The 16,091-nt window shown below is 40.5% G+C and overlaps 2 protein-coding genes across 2 annotated transcripts; both read left to right on the top strand.

Annotated features, from left to right (window-relative positions):
- Window positions 1-1,928: 1,928 nt before the first annotated feature.
- On the top strand, window positions 1,929-6,971 carry LOC119912000. The gene is made up of 4 exons (XM_038730973.1): window positions 1,929-2,072; window positions 3,438-3,773; window positions 4,222-4,310; window positions 6,735-6,971. Exons 1-4 carry the CDS (start codon window positions 2,015-2,017, stop codon window positions 6,969-6,971), a joined length of 720 nt encoding a protein of 239 aa, XP_038586901.1. The 5' UTR covers window positions 1,929-2,014.
- A 2,143-nt stretch (window positions 6,972-9,114) lies between these two features.
- Window positions 9,115-15,506, top strand: LOC119911643 (coxsackievirus and adenovirus receptor homolog). Its single transcript, XM_038730593.1, has 3 exons — window positions 9,115-9,251; window positions 13,218-13,553; window positions 13,753-15,506. Exons 1-3 carry the CDS (start codon window positions 9,194-9,196, stop codon window positions 13,920-13,922), a joined length of 564 nt encoding a protein of 187 aa, XP_038586521.1. The 5' UTR covers window positions 9,115-9,193; the 3' UTR covers window positions 13,923-15,506.
- Window positions 15,507-16,091: the final 585 nt, after the last annotated feature.

Raw genomic sequence — 16,091 nt, 5'->3', positions numbered from 1 at the left:
ACCTCCTCTCAGGCTCACTTATCTTCCAAAAAAACATTGTCAAACGTAGTTTATGTACTGTATCAGCTTAAATGCATGAGCAGCATCCACTGCTACTACTGTGTACACACACACACACACACACCACACACACACACACACACACACACCTGCTGCAGCTGCAGTGTCACGCGGAGCAGCTTCAGCTGCAGGTTTACGAAAACACTGAAAGAGTGTCTTAGTCTTAGCCTAGTGCCCCCGGCTTCCTTGTGTCAGTCTCCTCGGTTGGCCTGTTTCCCTCAACCCCGTTTCCCCTTCAATAAAACCTGTTCACCCTGAGTGTTGCGTTTGGGTCCACTCTGTCCCACACCACAACAAAAACCTCTTAAAACCAGGTTTTATTTAGGCCTAGGCTACATTCAGTGCTGTGAATGAACACAGAACTCTATTGTAGAGATAAAAGCGCAACTAAATGTATTAATGGCAAATTAAATAAAGTAGATACCCACTAACTTGTGGTAAAATGAAATATGTGGAGTTGACACTGCAGCTCTGTGCACGAAGTCCACGATGATGCTGATGTGCTGCCACCTGCTGGTTGCTTCTACTCACTGCAGACAGACTGCAAGGTGCAGGGGGGGTTATAACTGAATTAAAATGAAGGGGAAAAAGCCAGGAGAAACATATTTGACAGCAGAATACCTGAGAGCTTTACAGCACTATATTACACTATATTTATTTTTTGAATTGTAACCTGAATTTTGTCCTTTTATATAAATAAAGACATTTCCTCAATGAATTGGTGCAGAAAAATTCACCAGAATGCAAGAAGTGAAGTGTTTAAAGCCCAAATTTGTCTGGGGGAGGACCCCCACTCTCCAATCTTTTTAATTATCTGTAGCAATTATAAAAATCATAATAAATGTATTTAAGGGCCTATGATATTTAATAATTAATATTAAGTGTTTAATGTTTAAAATCTTCTGGGGGAGTACCCCCAAGCCCCCCTATCAACTATTTCGTCAGTACATTTTTTCCCCAAATACTAAGCCTATTAAAATATATTGTTGTCTTGTTGTCATGGCCCCACCATTTGTGCAGTGTCAAGTCTCACGGGCTAAGAGGTTTGTCAAACCCCTAATCTAAGCCCTTACAAGCAAGGACAGTGTATTGGTGAGGGATGTCCGACCGATTTTGGTGGGCGGTCTGGGCCAGATTTGTTGTCCCAGTCCAGCCCTGCTGGATGGATTCTGATATATTAACAGTGTCCTGTTGTTGAAAAGAGAATCACTTTCTTTTGATAGACATTAGCCTGTTTCTTTCACATCAGTTAGGTTACTATTTGTTTTAGCGATGTCCAACAGTGAGTCCATAAACAGAATGTTGCAGATGCAACTAATCTTTCACTCAGCAGCTACCAGCTGTTATTTAATCAATTATGAGATGCAAAGAGAGAGAGAGAGAGAATATGTGTGGATAAAACAGTCCTGTTGGGTTTTACAGAGGACTCACAGTTTCCTCGTTAGCCATTTGTTTTCCCCTGTCCTTGACCTTAAAACCCTGTGTCCTGAGGTGTGTATGTATCACTGCTACCTGTCCATAGACAAATTGAAAGTAGTCAAAATTGTCACACAGAGACGAGCATCCTGCAGTATTTTAAGAGGAAGAAGACAGAGGTCACAAGAGTAGTAGTAGAAAAAACTAGGGAGGATGAGCTTGTAAGTTGTATGGATATCTACTAGACATACTGTATAATCTAATAGGTGTAACATTATAACTGAATACATTTGTACTGTGGCAGCTACATTAACTAGCAGCTGTTCCATGGTTTTTATGGCATGTAGTCGGTTTTGGTTTTCATAATCTCTCCTCTCCCGTCTATTCTCCATCTTCTGTCACTTCTCACTGGATGCTTTCCTTCTGCCTTCTGATTGGCTGACCGTAACCTGACCAACCCCCGGAAGCTCCACCCCTGTGCTAACAACAACTCCAGCAGATCAGCTGTGCTCTCAAGATTCAGGTTCAGTCAGCTAAAATGTTGCTCGTGGTTTTCTTGTGTTCCCTGATTGTCTCTCTGCTCGCTGCATCTGAAGGTGAGCTGTGTTTTGTCTTTGAGTGTGTGTGTAGTTTGCAGTGACACACACTAAATACGTGCATACATTTATTAAATGAGGTTAATGAAATGTACTAAAAATATAACGTCATGTTGAGGTTTATGCGCGATATTGTTGATACTTAAAACCTGCAGCTGCGCCACACTGCTGATTTTTTGCTGTTACTATTTTTAGTCCTATCACTGTTAGTAAAAGTGCTATATTCACATTATGTAAAAAAGTCATATTTTTTATCCATTTATATGTAGATCAACTGAAAAGATGAACAGACACAAGATTTCTAGTCTTAAACTGGATTTACACCATCAACCAGATAAAAACAGCCACAGTACAAAATTCAGATTCATTCAGCACCGAAGCCTTCATCACTTTCTGTCTGCATTAGGGTTGGGAGTTGTTTATAGAAATTTCAGTATTGTGACAACACTAACTGCTACCCAGCTGGTCAGCTCATCTCTTGGTCTATCTGTGATTCGGTTGCTTTCCAGACTTTTTGCCTGAACAATGTGAGTGAAATTCAACTGTTTTTTATGTTTGATAAACACAGACGGTTTATAAACTGCAGCTCAGAAAAGATAACCGTGAGCATGCGGAATATGTGCAGTGGATTCACATTAAATATTGAATATTAAAATGTTGATTAGCTTGACAGACTGGGCAATATGGATCTCTAAATAATAAACATCACATACTCAGTCAGGTCATAGTATAAATAGTATTTTCAATGTATTGAAGTAAACATGCGGAGTTTGAATGGGCCTGATGCACCGAATAACATTTACACCTAGAAAGTTTTGTTATCTATGATTTACAGGGGCATAAGTTTGTCAGTAGAGTGGATGCTGGATCATCAGCCAGTACCAGCACAGATCCAGTGCAGACATCTTTAGCAGGTTAGACACACCCAGGTGAAATAAATGCAGCCTCAGCCAGAACGAGCACAGCCAGAGGTCTACAGGCAGCATCTGATACAAGCAGCTCAGACCCTAAATGAACAGTTGCTGCTCCACCAAATGACCCAGCAGATTGGACCCCACTCAAAACAGACTTTATGAAGACTGAGTTACTGGACCTTTCTAGAAGAGGTTTCTATTCAGGCTTATTACAGAGACAGACTGTTTTAAAGGAGGGAGGATTGTAGTGAGAGCACTGTCAGGTGTGACTGTGCTGCAATGGAAAATGAACATCATCTCCGCTGTCACAGCAGATCATGGGATGTTAAAATGAGTTTATGAGAACAAACTTTATGTCCAAACAAATCTTCAACATCTCCTTCCTGTTGAGCTGCTTGAATCTATATAACAACTACTTTTGCTTTCTAACTAATTCTGGATTTGTTTTTAGATCACCAAGAGATAAAAGTGAAGCCTGGACAGGACGTCCCTCTTCAGTGTCGGGCTCTCAGAAATGCCTCTGTCAAACTTTCAGAGTGGACCAGACCTGACCTGAAGTCAGACGGTTACGTGTTCTTTTACCGAAACGAGCGGCCGTATGAAAACTTCCAGCATGAATCTTTTCATGGTCGAGTGGAGCTGAGAGATCCAGAGATGAAGGACGGAGACGCTTCTGTTGTCCTGAAGAACGTCACCTTCAACGACACTGGAACATACGAGTGTCGGATTGTAACTAACGCACGACAAGAGATCAAGCACCTGATCGACCTGAAAGTTACAGACTCAGGTGGGTTAGTAGAGTCCAGACTCCTCAGGTGGGTTAGTAGAGTCCAGACTCCTCAGGTGGGTTAGTAGAGTCCAGACTCCTCAGGTGGGTTAGTAGAGTCCAGACTCCTCAGGTGGGTTAGTAGAGTCCAGACTCCTCAGGTGGGTTAGTAGAGTCCAGACTCCTCAGGTGGGTTAGTAGAGTCCCGACTCCTCAGGTGGGTTAGTAGAGTCCCGACTCCTCAGGTGGGTTAGTAGAGTCCAGACTCCTCAGGTGGGTTAGTAGAGTCCAGACTCCTCAGGTGGGTTAGTAGAGTCCAGACTCCTCAGGTGGGTTAGTAGAGTCCAGACTCCTCGGGTGGGTTAGTAGAGTCCCGACTCCTCAGGTGGGTAGTAGAGTCCCGACTCCTCAGGTGGGTTTGTGCAGTTCAGATTTGCTGATAGGTCAAACCTGTTTTTCTGCTCTGCAGATCACACAGCTGGAGACAAGGAGGGAGGAAACAAGGATGAATTTCGTAGCATCGTAGTTGGACTGTCAGTTTTTGGTATGCTGCTTGTTGTTTGTTGTTGTTAGTATTTGTAGAAAATGTAAGCAGTCATCAGAGCATTGTTCATACAAACCTCCTCCTTATAATGACGTGACCCAGTGAGCTGAAAAGTTAGTAATTATTGAAAAACTCAGCGTTTCCGGTGAGTCTCAAAAACTCAAAATTCAATCAAAATTTTAGGTCTTAAAAAGTCTTAAATTCGCTGAAGTATTGTATTCTAGGTCTTAAAACTGGTCTTAATATTCCACTGTCCATGACCTATATCCTCTAATGCTCATTGACACACTCCCAGCGCTTCAGAATGTTTCTCCCCCCTTGGCGTTGTAGTTCTTTCTATTCGCTAAAATTTCAGACGATAGTTAATGATTTTCAGCACAGTAACACACTCAACATATTGCTAGCTTCCTCTTCTTATTCTTCAAAGGACACAACAGGTGCTGCTACAGTGAATAGTGAGTGGGATATAGGATATAATATAGGATTGGAAAAGCAATTTAATGGTTCTTCTTTAAGTTGTCAGGTAACTGCTCTGTTTGTACACATACTCTACATCTTGATCGTTAGATTAAATTGGTGAGGATAGTAAAGCAAATTAGGGATGCAAACTTGTCCTTATAAGCTAACGAGGAGATGATTCTTTTGGATTTTAATGAACAAATGAAGGCAAACGTGAACAATTTTATCTGTAATGATTCTGAGGTTTAATGTTTAGGTGGTGAGGCTCAAAATGAGCACCAAGCTGTTTTGAGCCTCACCTCCAAAACCATGAATGTAAAATCAATGTCAAGAGCATCAAAACTAACCAAATTACTTTTCCCAGATCTAATACTAATTCCTCCCGAATAGACTTCTTTAGTAAGTTTAGCTTTTGGGGTGGAGTTTATTCAAAATCTGCTCTAGATTTTCCAACTTATTGTTCATTGTTGTGGTAATAACAATGTTCTAAAATTATGTGGGATTGCATATTTCTTTATTGGAAAACCAAAACAAATCTTGGGGCAGTACTCCCAAAACCCCCACCGAAATTTGTTTGCTTACATACATGTTGTATTGGTGTTATATATCCAGCAAGTTTTTCTCTTCAGACCCAATAACACTGTTACCTGACACACACACATCGTGGTTGGCACTACTGGACAGTGTTGTGTAACTCGTCCATTATTTTTAATGCAAATTTCTAACTTCACCATGGTCCAAAGTGCACCAAAAAGTGCTCATAAAGAAATGAAGATATTTTTTGTGCAAAATGCTGGAAAGCCTCAGACATTTCAGTATACTGTGTACCGTAAATAACACATTTATGCCAAATTATTTCTTTGATTAGTATCTGAGCATGATGATTTTAGGGAATACAAACAGCACCTTCAGAGTAGAACGTGTTTTTATCTGCTCTGTAAAGCTCATGGAGCTCATTAATAGCAGAGAGGAAACCTTTGAGTAATGTTGAGTAACCTAACTACAATAATTTGTAGTTATTGTTCACATTGTATATATTGTTTATACTATATCATATCAAACTGCCTCATGTACATAATAACAGCTGCACAAACATGTTTATTTCAGCATCTGTTGCACTCTGCTCCATTACTACATTACTCATCTACATTACACTATTGTCTTGTTATTGTTTATGGTGTGTATGTGCGTTCTATACGGTGTAGTTTGAATGTGTTTTTTGTTGAGCTAATCTTTGTTTCTGCTTGTTCAGTGTTTGTACATTGAGAGCATGTACCTGATCATTAAAGCTGATTCTCATTCGGAAATATTCTCAGGCTCAAAGCTTTATTATCAAGGTAAAACAAATGACATTCATCAGTATCTGTTAAATTCACCTACAGAGATGGTTTGAACCCACGAACACTGTGTCAAAGCCCTGATCATCAAAGTAAACACTTAACAAATTGGGCATTAACACATTAGCTGACGTGCATTTACTGATTGTCAGCTTTGTTGCATTACATCGTCTTCACCAGCAGATGGTGGTGTGTTTTTTCTGAGTACTGAACTATTTTCATCACAGTTGTGTGTACATAACATTGCATTTATTCATTTGACAGACGCTTTATCCAAAGAGGAAAAAGGTTGTATTGTTTAATAAAAAATGCTCTTTTCTGATAGATATAACAACATATTTATAGCAATATTTGGCCGTAAACAGTACGCGATAAAGAAATATGGCCTCTTCTTAGAAAAACAAGTTCAGTTCAAGGTCAGCAGTTATAACAATAATCTTTGGATATCTACACAGTCAGAGGAACTTCTCTTATAACAGTCACACTTTTTCTGGTAGTTTCAGGAACCCGAGCTCCTCAAGATAAAGACAGGTTGCCCAGCAGCTGCTGTAGGACTCAATGAGAGTTACAAGACATGAAATATGGTTTAAAACAAACAGTGAGTCTGATACATTGTAAGAATAGTCGTTTCTGGTCTTCCAGCAGGACCTAACATGCCACCAAAGCTGTGAGTACAAGGCTCACAGACAACAGCATAAGAGTCTTGGAGTGGCTGACTTCTATCAGAAGGAATGGGCTAAAATATCAACAAAGAACCTTGAGGAAGGAGAAAAACCTCTGACCCACCAGAAATCTGTTCTTCTAGGCCTTCACGGACCCGTCTTTGGCGTGATCATTGACATACAGACACGTGCAGAGGGGGGTGCAATGGGTGCTTGAGCACCTGCCCTTTTTTCAAACGCAATCCTTAATTTTATTTATTTTAAAATTTGTAAAGGTCCTTTTGTGAAGGCCTGCCCGATCAAAATATCAGTAAAATGAATTAATAATAATTTTGCAGTTAATAAAATGACCCAATTGATGACCTTTCACCTGATGACCTAATCCGTGACGAGCCCTCCCGTTCAGATACCGTGGCCCAATCCCAATGTCCACCTCTCCTTAGAGTTTAGGACTCTCTCGTGGACGTTTTGTGCCATTTTTAGACCCTTTTCGTAAGTCTGCATTTTTGGAGGACTTAAAAATAAGGCAAAAACATAAAATAAAAGTGCACAACGTCGTCAAGGTAACGTGATAAAGTGGCAAAGTTCTGTCCCGTTCCTGTTTACAGCATTTTGAGCCCTTACAGCCTCTTTGACTCAATCACTTTCCAAGTGATGTCAGTAAAGTCTGTGAGGGTTCAGGGCTCAGGGGGGACACTGGGATTGGGCCCGTTAGTGATTCAGCAGCTCTGCCTACAGGACACCTGCGATTCCGCCGGTAAGAGGAGTTTGCCGCTTCTTGTGGATTGTTGCAAAGAGAGCAGCACAGCTGTTGTGTATATTGCTGTGTGTCGCCCGCCTGTAGAAGTGATATCAGCTTCCGGCCGACAGCTAACGTTACTTCTACGCTACAAACAAAGGTGCTCTGTTCACTTCTGTCTGTTTGGGGGAGAAAAGTTTCACGGGCGTCGAGAGGTCTGATCTTTTCTATGTAATCTGACTAAAAATCTTTGCACTTGAACTAGGATTATTAAAGTATCTTAATAAAAGCCTTGTGCCTTAAAATGTGTAACAACACTGGTAAAATTCTAAGCCTATTCCTCCGACTTATAGCCTCCTTCAGCCCTTTAAAAACTATATCATTAAATTCAGAACAGTATTGAATATATTACATTTTGACAGCAACAGGATTTACAGCAGCTCATCAAAACTCAATAACTGATGATTAGACATATAGTCAATAAAAATCCAAATATATCTCAGATTCACAATACAATATATAAAATCATTATCACAATATTGCATACTGTAGACACACAAGCAAGCAACACAGACGCACACAAACCTCTGTCTATAGATTTGTTTTTCACTCTTACCTCTGCCATGGCCGCCCTCATCCTTTCCCCATTAATGTTCCTTCTCAGATTATTTCCCACACTTTATTAAATCTGGTATCTTTTCTCCTCTACCTGCAGCTCTTGGTGTGCAGCTCTGTGAGCGTCTCTCTAGCTGTCAGCCTTGGTAGTGGCTGCAGTATGACAGCAGGTCAGTCACTGTGAGCTGGTCCCAAACACATGTAAGAATGAATACATAACGATATATTTCTATGTCAATAGTATGAGAAGAGTCCTATTTAAATCCTTGGTCCATGTGCCCTTTTCATACTTTGAGCGCCTGCCCTTCCAAAGGTCTCTGCACGGCCCTGTTGATGTATATCTGTTACAAATAAAGATTTTGCTAAAAAAAAAAGCTAGAGTAGCTCACTGATTGGCTGAGGCAGGAGGTACCTGATCTGCGTGGTCGCCACAAGTAGTCTTTCATACAGCGATGTGGAGAGCAAGCTGAGCCGAAGGAGCACAAGTGGAGCAAAATGAACAGGTGGAGCAGTGTTTCTTTTATAGCACGAGGTTTCCACCCTGGCCGGATCGGTACTGGATCTGCTCAGTTTCTAAGTCTGATGTAATGACGCACAGAAAGGTCTGGACGTCGCGCTCGAAAACTCCGCTAAGAAGCATTTTTTTCTCCAGAAAGCACGAGTTTCTACCTGAAGGGAAGATGTGTGTGTGAGTATAGGCTTTTCTCTTTTAGACCGCAGATACTAGTTTGAAAGGGAAGCAAAAGCTTTAAGAGTTTAAAGCTGTTATTTGTGTAAACACTACGACCAATAGGCCTGCGGAGAAAACCATTCACATTTAACGTGACTTATAAATGTTGTTCGGTGCCTGGATGACTTCGTCACTTCTCACTGGATGCTTTTGTCCTGCCTTCTGATTGGCTGATCCTAACGCTACCCTCAAGCAATCTAACCAACGAAGGCAACGAGAGTAGCCAATCAGAGCAAGAGAAAAATGATAAAGAACGCTTTAGGCGATAGGCCCACTAGTTGAAGCTCCACCCCTGTGCTAACAACAACTCCAGCAGATCAGCTGTGCTCTCAAGATTCAGATTCAGTCAGCTAAAATGTTGCTCGTGGTTTTCTTGTGTTCCCTGATTGTCTCTCTGCTCGCTGCATCTGAAGGTGAGCTGTGTTTGTCTTTGAGTGTGTGTGTAGTTTGCAGTGACACACACTAAATACGTGCATACATTTATTAAATGAGGTTAATGAAATGTACTAACAAATATAACGTCATGTTGAGGTTTATGCGCGATATTGTTGATACTTAAAACCTGCAGCTGCGCCACACTGCTGATTGTTTTGCTGTTACTATTTTTATTCCTATCACTGTTAGTAAAAGTGCTATATTCACATTATGTAAAAAAGTCATATTTTTATCCATTTATATGTAGATCAACTGAAAAGATGAACAGACACAAGATTTCTAGTCTTAAACTGGATTTACACCATCAACCAGATAAAAACAGCCACAGTACAAAATTCAGTTTCATTTCATTTACATCACTTTCACCTGCACTGCAGAACCATTAAGTTGAGGGTTTTCCAGGGAAATCTAGCTGGGAAAACCAGTTTCATTAATCCCCTACCCTGATTACAGAAACAAGTTTCTCTATTTCATGACATTTAAGAAATCAGGTCACTGTGGGAAGCCCAGTTACTGGAGTTCATCTGAGTGAGCGATGCGGGTCGCAGTCAGGGTTTTCATACCAAACAGAGGCCGTCCAGTGAGATTTTGTCATGGACCTGGTGTCAGGGGAGGAAAAATATAACATGTATTTACAGTTGACAATGTCGTAAACAATGTTTTCCCTCCACCACAGCCTTTTTCCTAATAACATTCTGTTTAAAAAACAGGTTCAACCTGCTCTCTGAGTCGACTCTAAAACAGAGATGATCTGCAGCTAAAACAGTCAGGGAATTTAGATCAGTGTGCAGTCTTTATTCAACTTTTGGTATTTAGATTTGTCTTATGCTTGAATATGATAAAACATTATTCACTTCTCTGCCTTGGTCACAGTCCTGAGTCTGTCATCTTGCAGAGGAGGTGGAACCAGCATCTCCTTCAGATTCATTCAGCACCGAAGCCTTCATCACTTTTCTGTCTGCATTAGGGTTGGGAGTTGTTTTATCGATTCTGATTGTAATTATAGTGACACTTTTATGGACTGCGTTTTGTCAATACCTTGAATACGTACGACGACGAAGAAGAAGAAACGTTAGCAGTAATAGTATTAGGCTAGTAGTCATCTGGTTTATTAGAAGTAAGAAGAGAATTGAAACTTAGAAAAATGGAGGACCACGTATCATTTAGAGTTTACAGAACTTTTTTACAAACATGTACAATGGTTATAGTGGTTAGTTTGCTGTCTATGTAGAGTGAACTAGCTGTCAGCGTGTTGTTAAAATTCTCTGATAATGTTAATCCAACACATCTTTGTAGTAGCGTCCATGTTGATTCCACATTTCAAAGAGCACATGAACACACACTGAAGTCAGAAGAACGACTTCACAACTCCATAAATGGGACCATCTGAGGAGCACATGAATGCAACCCTCACCACTAGATGTCACTAAAAGTTACACACTGAACCTTTAATCAATCCACTTTTCCAACTTGGTTCGGTCTGACACGGTCGACCACAACATATTACTAGACAGACTTGAAAACTGTGTTGGACTTTCTGGCACAGTACTAAAATGGTTTGAATCCTACTTAAAGGACAGGGACTACTTTGTGTCTATAGGTAATCATACATCTGAGCTGACAAAAATGACATGTGGAGTTCCCCAAGGCTCCATTCTGGGACCTCTTTTGTTTAACATTTACCTGCTTCCACTGGCTCAGATTGTGAAAAACAACAAAATATGTTACAATAATTATGCAGATGACACAGATTTACATAATGATATAACCAGGGGACTATGATCCCATATGGGCGCTGAGTAACTGTATTGAGCAGGTCAACGATTGGATGTGCCAGAATTTAAACAAAGATAAAACTGAAGTTATTGTTTTTGGAGCCAGGGAGGAACGACTTCAATCTGTAATGTTAAGAACCACAAATCAAGCCAGAAATCTTGGTGTAGTCATGGACTCAGACCTGAATCTGAGGAGCCACATTAAGACAATTACAAAGTCAGCCTACGATCACCTGAAGAATATATCAAGGATTAAAGGACTATTGTATTAGTAACTACTGTAACAGTGTCCTTACAGGCTCCCTAAGAAATCCGTCCGACAGCTGCAGCTGATTCAGAACGCAGCTGCTCGAGTCCTCACTAAGACCAAAAAGGTGGATCACATCACTCCAGTTCTGAGGTCTTTACATTGGCTTCCTGTTTGTCAAAGAATTGATTTCAAAATCCTGCTGTTAGTTTATAAAGCACTAAATGGTTTAGGGCCAAAATACATTTCTGATCTTCTGCTTCATTACGAACCATCCAGACCTCTCAGGTTGTCTGGGATCAGGTCTGCTTTCTGTCCCCAGAGTCAAAACTAAACAAGGAGAAGCAGCTTTCAGTTATTATGCTCCGTATATCTGGAACAAACTCCCAGATAACTGCAGGTCTGCTGAAACTGTCAGTTCTTTTAAATTAAGACTGAAGACTTTTCTTTTACCACTGCCTTTAATTAAATCCATAGATTGGTAACTTTCACTGCACTGTAACGTCCTGTTTTCTCTGTCTTTGTTTTTAGATTCTCAGTGAACACTATTTACACGGTGAGAAATGAGTAGGTAATTGAGTGAAAAGATAATGAGAGTGTGATTGAACAGAGTGAAGGAAGTGGTCTTAAATCTCGCGCCTGAGTGATTTGCAGGAACCTCTGTCCACCTGTAAACGCACAGGTGGGTCCAGAGTATAACTGGATCAAAGTGGCCTGCTGACAGACATGTCCTGGTTTCTCTGTAGTGTCCGAGGGTTTTTGGAGTTTCAGTGGACTCAAAGATTGCTATGGACCCGAGTACAGACTAGCTAGAGAGAGTAGATTAAGTGTACTTCTCTGTTTATTCTCTTTTCAAAATAATTGTAACTCAGTTATTTGCTCAACCCCTCAGCCTGTTTTTATTTCCCATTTAACTCTTTTAACCCTGATTGTACACTGCACTGTAACTTATTATTTTTAATGTGTATTTTTTCAATTTTCCTATGTTGCTTTTAAACTTTTTTATATTTCCCTGTTGCTTTTATGTTTTATGTAAAGCACTTTGAATTACCTTGTTGTTGAAATGTGCTAATCAAATAAACTTGCCTTGATGAGACACGGATTAATGCACAGGTGACCCTAGGCTGCAGACTAGGGGCCCCACGTGTGCAAGGATCCTGGATTAGCCAGGATATTTTTATTAATTTAATTTTAATTAATTTTTTAGAAATTGCTCATATAAAACTTTGAATAATGAGGCTGATTGGGTAGATGTGGGCCACAGCAAGTTTGATCCATTTTGAAAGCGCATCAATGGCAGTGCTGGCAGGGGAACACCATCATAACACTCATCAACAACATGTTTAAAGTTTAGTGAACTGATGGGAGAGCAGGACCTCACAGACTTAATGAATTAGATAAAAAAGTCAAAGTACTTTTCGATCAGTGTCGATTTCACTCCAGATGTTACACACACGGACCAGCTAACATTCATAATTCAATGTGTCACCCGACGGCAATGGCTAAAGACATACTAACGCATTTCATACACTTTCAAAATGGTACATGAGGGATGGGGGGATGGGTGGTGCCCCACTCCAGGTTTATGTCTAGCAACGGCTCTGTACAAAACCCTGGTCTACATCAGTTAGTTTGATAGTTTGGTGGATTTGATACAAGACTCTGTTTTTGTTTGATCTGAAGTTCATGTTTTCACAAGTTAGTCAGTGTGAATCATGTGAAAAGCTGTTTGTGTGTCTCATGTGATGAACATCATCTCCGCTGTCACAGCAGATCATGGGATGTTAAAATGAGTTTATGTGAACAAACTTTACGTCCAAACAAATCTTCAGCATCTCCTTCCTGTTGAGCTGCTTGAATCTTTTTAAACTACTTTTGCTTTCTAACTAATTCAGGATTTTCTTTTCTGTGTTTGTTTTTAGATCAGCAAGAGATAAAAGTGAATCCTGGACAGGACGTCTCTCTTCTGTGTCAGGGTCTCAGAGATGCCTCCGTCACACTGTTAGAGTGGACCAGACCTGACCTGAAGTCAGACGGTTACGTGTTCTTTTACCGAAACGAGCGGCCGTATGAAAACTACCAGCATGAATCTTTTCAAGGTCGAGTGGAGCTGAGAGATCCAGAGCTGAAGGACGGAGACGCTTCTGTTGTCCTGAAGAACGTCAACATGAACGACACTGGAACATACGAGTGTCGGATTGTAACTAACGCACGACAAGAGATCAAGCACCTGATCGACCTGAAGGTTACAGACTCAGGTGGGTTAGTAGAGTCCCGACTCCTCGGGTGGGTTAGTAGAGTCCCGACTCCTCGGGTGGGTTAGTAGAGTCCCGACTCCTCGGGTGGGTTAGTAGAGTCCCGACTCCTCGGGTGGGTTAGTAGAGTCCCGACTCCTCGGGAGGGTTTGTGCAGCAGTTCAGATTTGCTAATAGCTCAAACCTGTTTTCTGCTCTGCAGATCACACAGCTGGAGACAAGGAGGGAGGAGACAAGGAGGGAGGAGACAGCATCGTGGTTGGACTAGCAGTTACTATGGCGCTTCTTCTTCTTCTTCTTCTTCTTGCTGTATGTGTCTGTAGAAAACGTAAGCACTCATCAGAAAAGAAGAACTGTACAGTTACTAATTAGTGGAAATGCATTTAGCAACTTATCAAAAGGACAAAATGTAACATCTCCTTTAGTTAAAGTGTCGTCTGCAGCAGCCAAATCATCTTGCTCAGATTCTAATGAAAAAAATCATAGATCGCATAACTGTGTTCTCTGCTGTACACAGTGCACTGAAATGTCTGAGGCTTCCACGTTAAGGTCAAACCAAACATCCTTCTTTAAATGGCCAATATGCATATTTTTAACAAATAATGTATGAAGTGACAACGTATTGGCATCAAAGGACAGTAATAGTTTCGACAGAATCAGCAACACAATATTAAACAGCATCGTTTGCATAGATATGAATTTTAGTTTATTTACAAGCACTTTTTGGTCAAACCCGAACATAAACTTCAGGAGCTACAGCAGGTTAGCAGGCTAATTCACTGTGTACATTATAAACCGTTTATTAAGCACTTTATTCTCATTAATCCCATCGTTGCCTTTTACTCACTGCAGCAAAATACAATAAAATAATGAATAATCCATAAATTGTAACAATTCTCCAAATCCACGGTTCTGTTCATACTTTGTTTTTTCCCCACATTTGTTTTCGGGGGGTGAATAACAAATGGGGAAAAATTCTATTATTATTATTATTGGATCTTGGATTAAATAAACTAGTCTAATTTGCAGGCATGATCACGGGACTGGATCAAAATATAGTCACGTGACCCAATTAAAATAGGTGCACATGTGCTAGAATTATAAGCCTACATCTCGGCCTAACTTTAAACACAATGTTTGTTGCAGAGAAACACAGAGAGAGATGTTATGTGTTATTTTACAAGACGCTGACACGGTAGCGAACTCACCGGTTCAGATGTCATTTGGTAACAAGTTGGTTTCGATTCATGTGATGCGCATATGAGCCATGAAAACAGAATTACGGGTGAGTTTATTAAACCCGGAAACTTTATGAAACATACTGTTGATGGAGAAGGGACAGGGAGACTGGGGAAGGTGAGGCAAGCCTGTGCTTGCAGTGAGAGACCAGAGGTGTGTGAGTGTGTGGGAAAGAGAACTAAAGGGAAAGTAGTAAGTAAACACTAGAATAAGGTGGAGGATGAAGTCCAAGTAAAATGGTGAAATGAGAAATAAGCTAGTAGAAATAGAAAAATACACACTAACAACCGCTGTCGCCACTTTACACTGACATTGTCATAATGAGCGCTCACCAGTCTGGGGAGCAGCATGTCGCAGTTCCTCGAAACCACGACACGGGACTGTGAACACTCGCGGTTTTGGTCTCATTTTCAGAACTGTTACAGCCCTAATTTAATATATAGATCAGCATCAAAGTAAACATAAACCTATATGTTATTGCATAATTGATTGTATTTGACTTTTCCATCTCTGAGACAGAAATGAAACTGATGAGTAATGTTGATTATAGAGTGATTGTGATGTTTCCTATCTTTAGGTTTGTCACTCAGATTTCTTTCTGTGTGTTCAGATTTCATTTTCTGCATTTTCAGTTTCTTACCTTATATATTGTACAGCACTTTACTTCACCTGTATAAGCTTTGTTTTATTAATAAATGGTTTTGTATACTATAAATATTTTTCTTTTTGAATGAAGTCGTTATTAATGTAGAGGAGAAACCTTGTTTTGATGCTATTTATGATCAGCATGTTTCTGCTGTGTGCCTGTCTGTGATTGGATTTGATAGACATCTTGTTTCCTGTTGAATCTCCTGCAGACTTTGCAGTCTTTTAAACAGGGAACAAACAACCATCTTTGAATAGAGATGGATTACCATGGTTAGCAACGCCCCTCAAATGCAATTAACTGCCGTAAAAGAGGAAATCACATCATTTCCTCTCAAAGTAAACTAAATATTCTTCAGCCGACAAACCCGTCAGCAACATGCAGCTGGGAGTGCCACAGAGTCTCAAACACTCACCAGCCACTTTATTAGGTACATCAGTTCAGTTGCTTGTTAACACAAATAGCTAATCAGCCAATCACATGGCAGCTACAGTTCACACAGGCTCAACAAAACTGGACAACAGAAGATTGGAAAAATGTTTCCTGGTCTGATGAGTCTCGATTTCAGCTGCGACATTCAGATGATCAGAATTTGGCGTAAACAACATGAAAGCATGGATCCATCCTGCCTTTTATCAACGGTTCAGGCTGCTGGT

The sequence above is a fragment of the Micropterus salmoides genome, unplaced genomic scaffold, assembly GCF_014851395.1.
Source record: "Micropterus salmoides isolate LMB-PRFRI ecotype aquatic unplaced genomic scaffold, ASM1485139v1 Ms_hic_scaffold_2, whole genome shotgun sequence".
NCBI lineage: Eukaryota > Metazoa > Chordata > Actinopteri > Centrarchiformes > Centrarchidae > Micropterus > Micropterus salmoides.
This window is presented reverse-complemented; position numbering and strand designations above follow the sequence as displayed.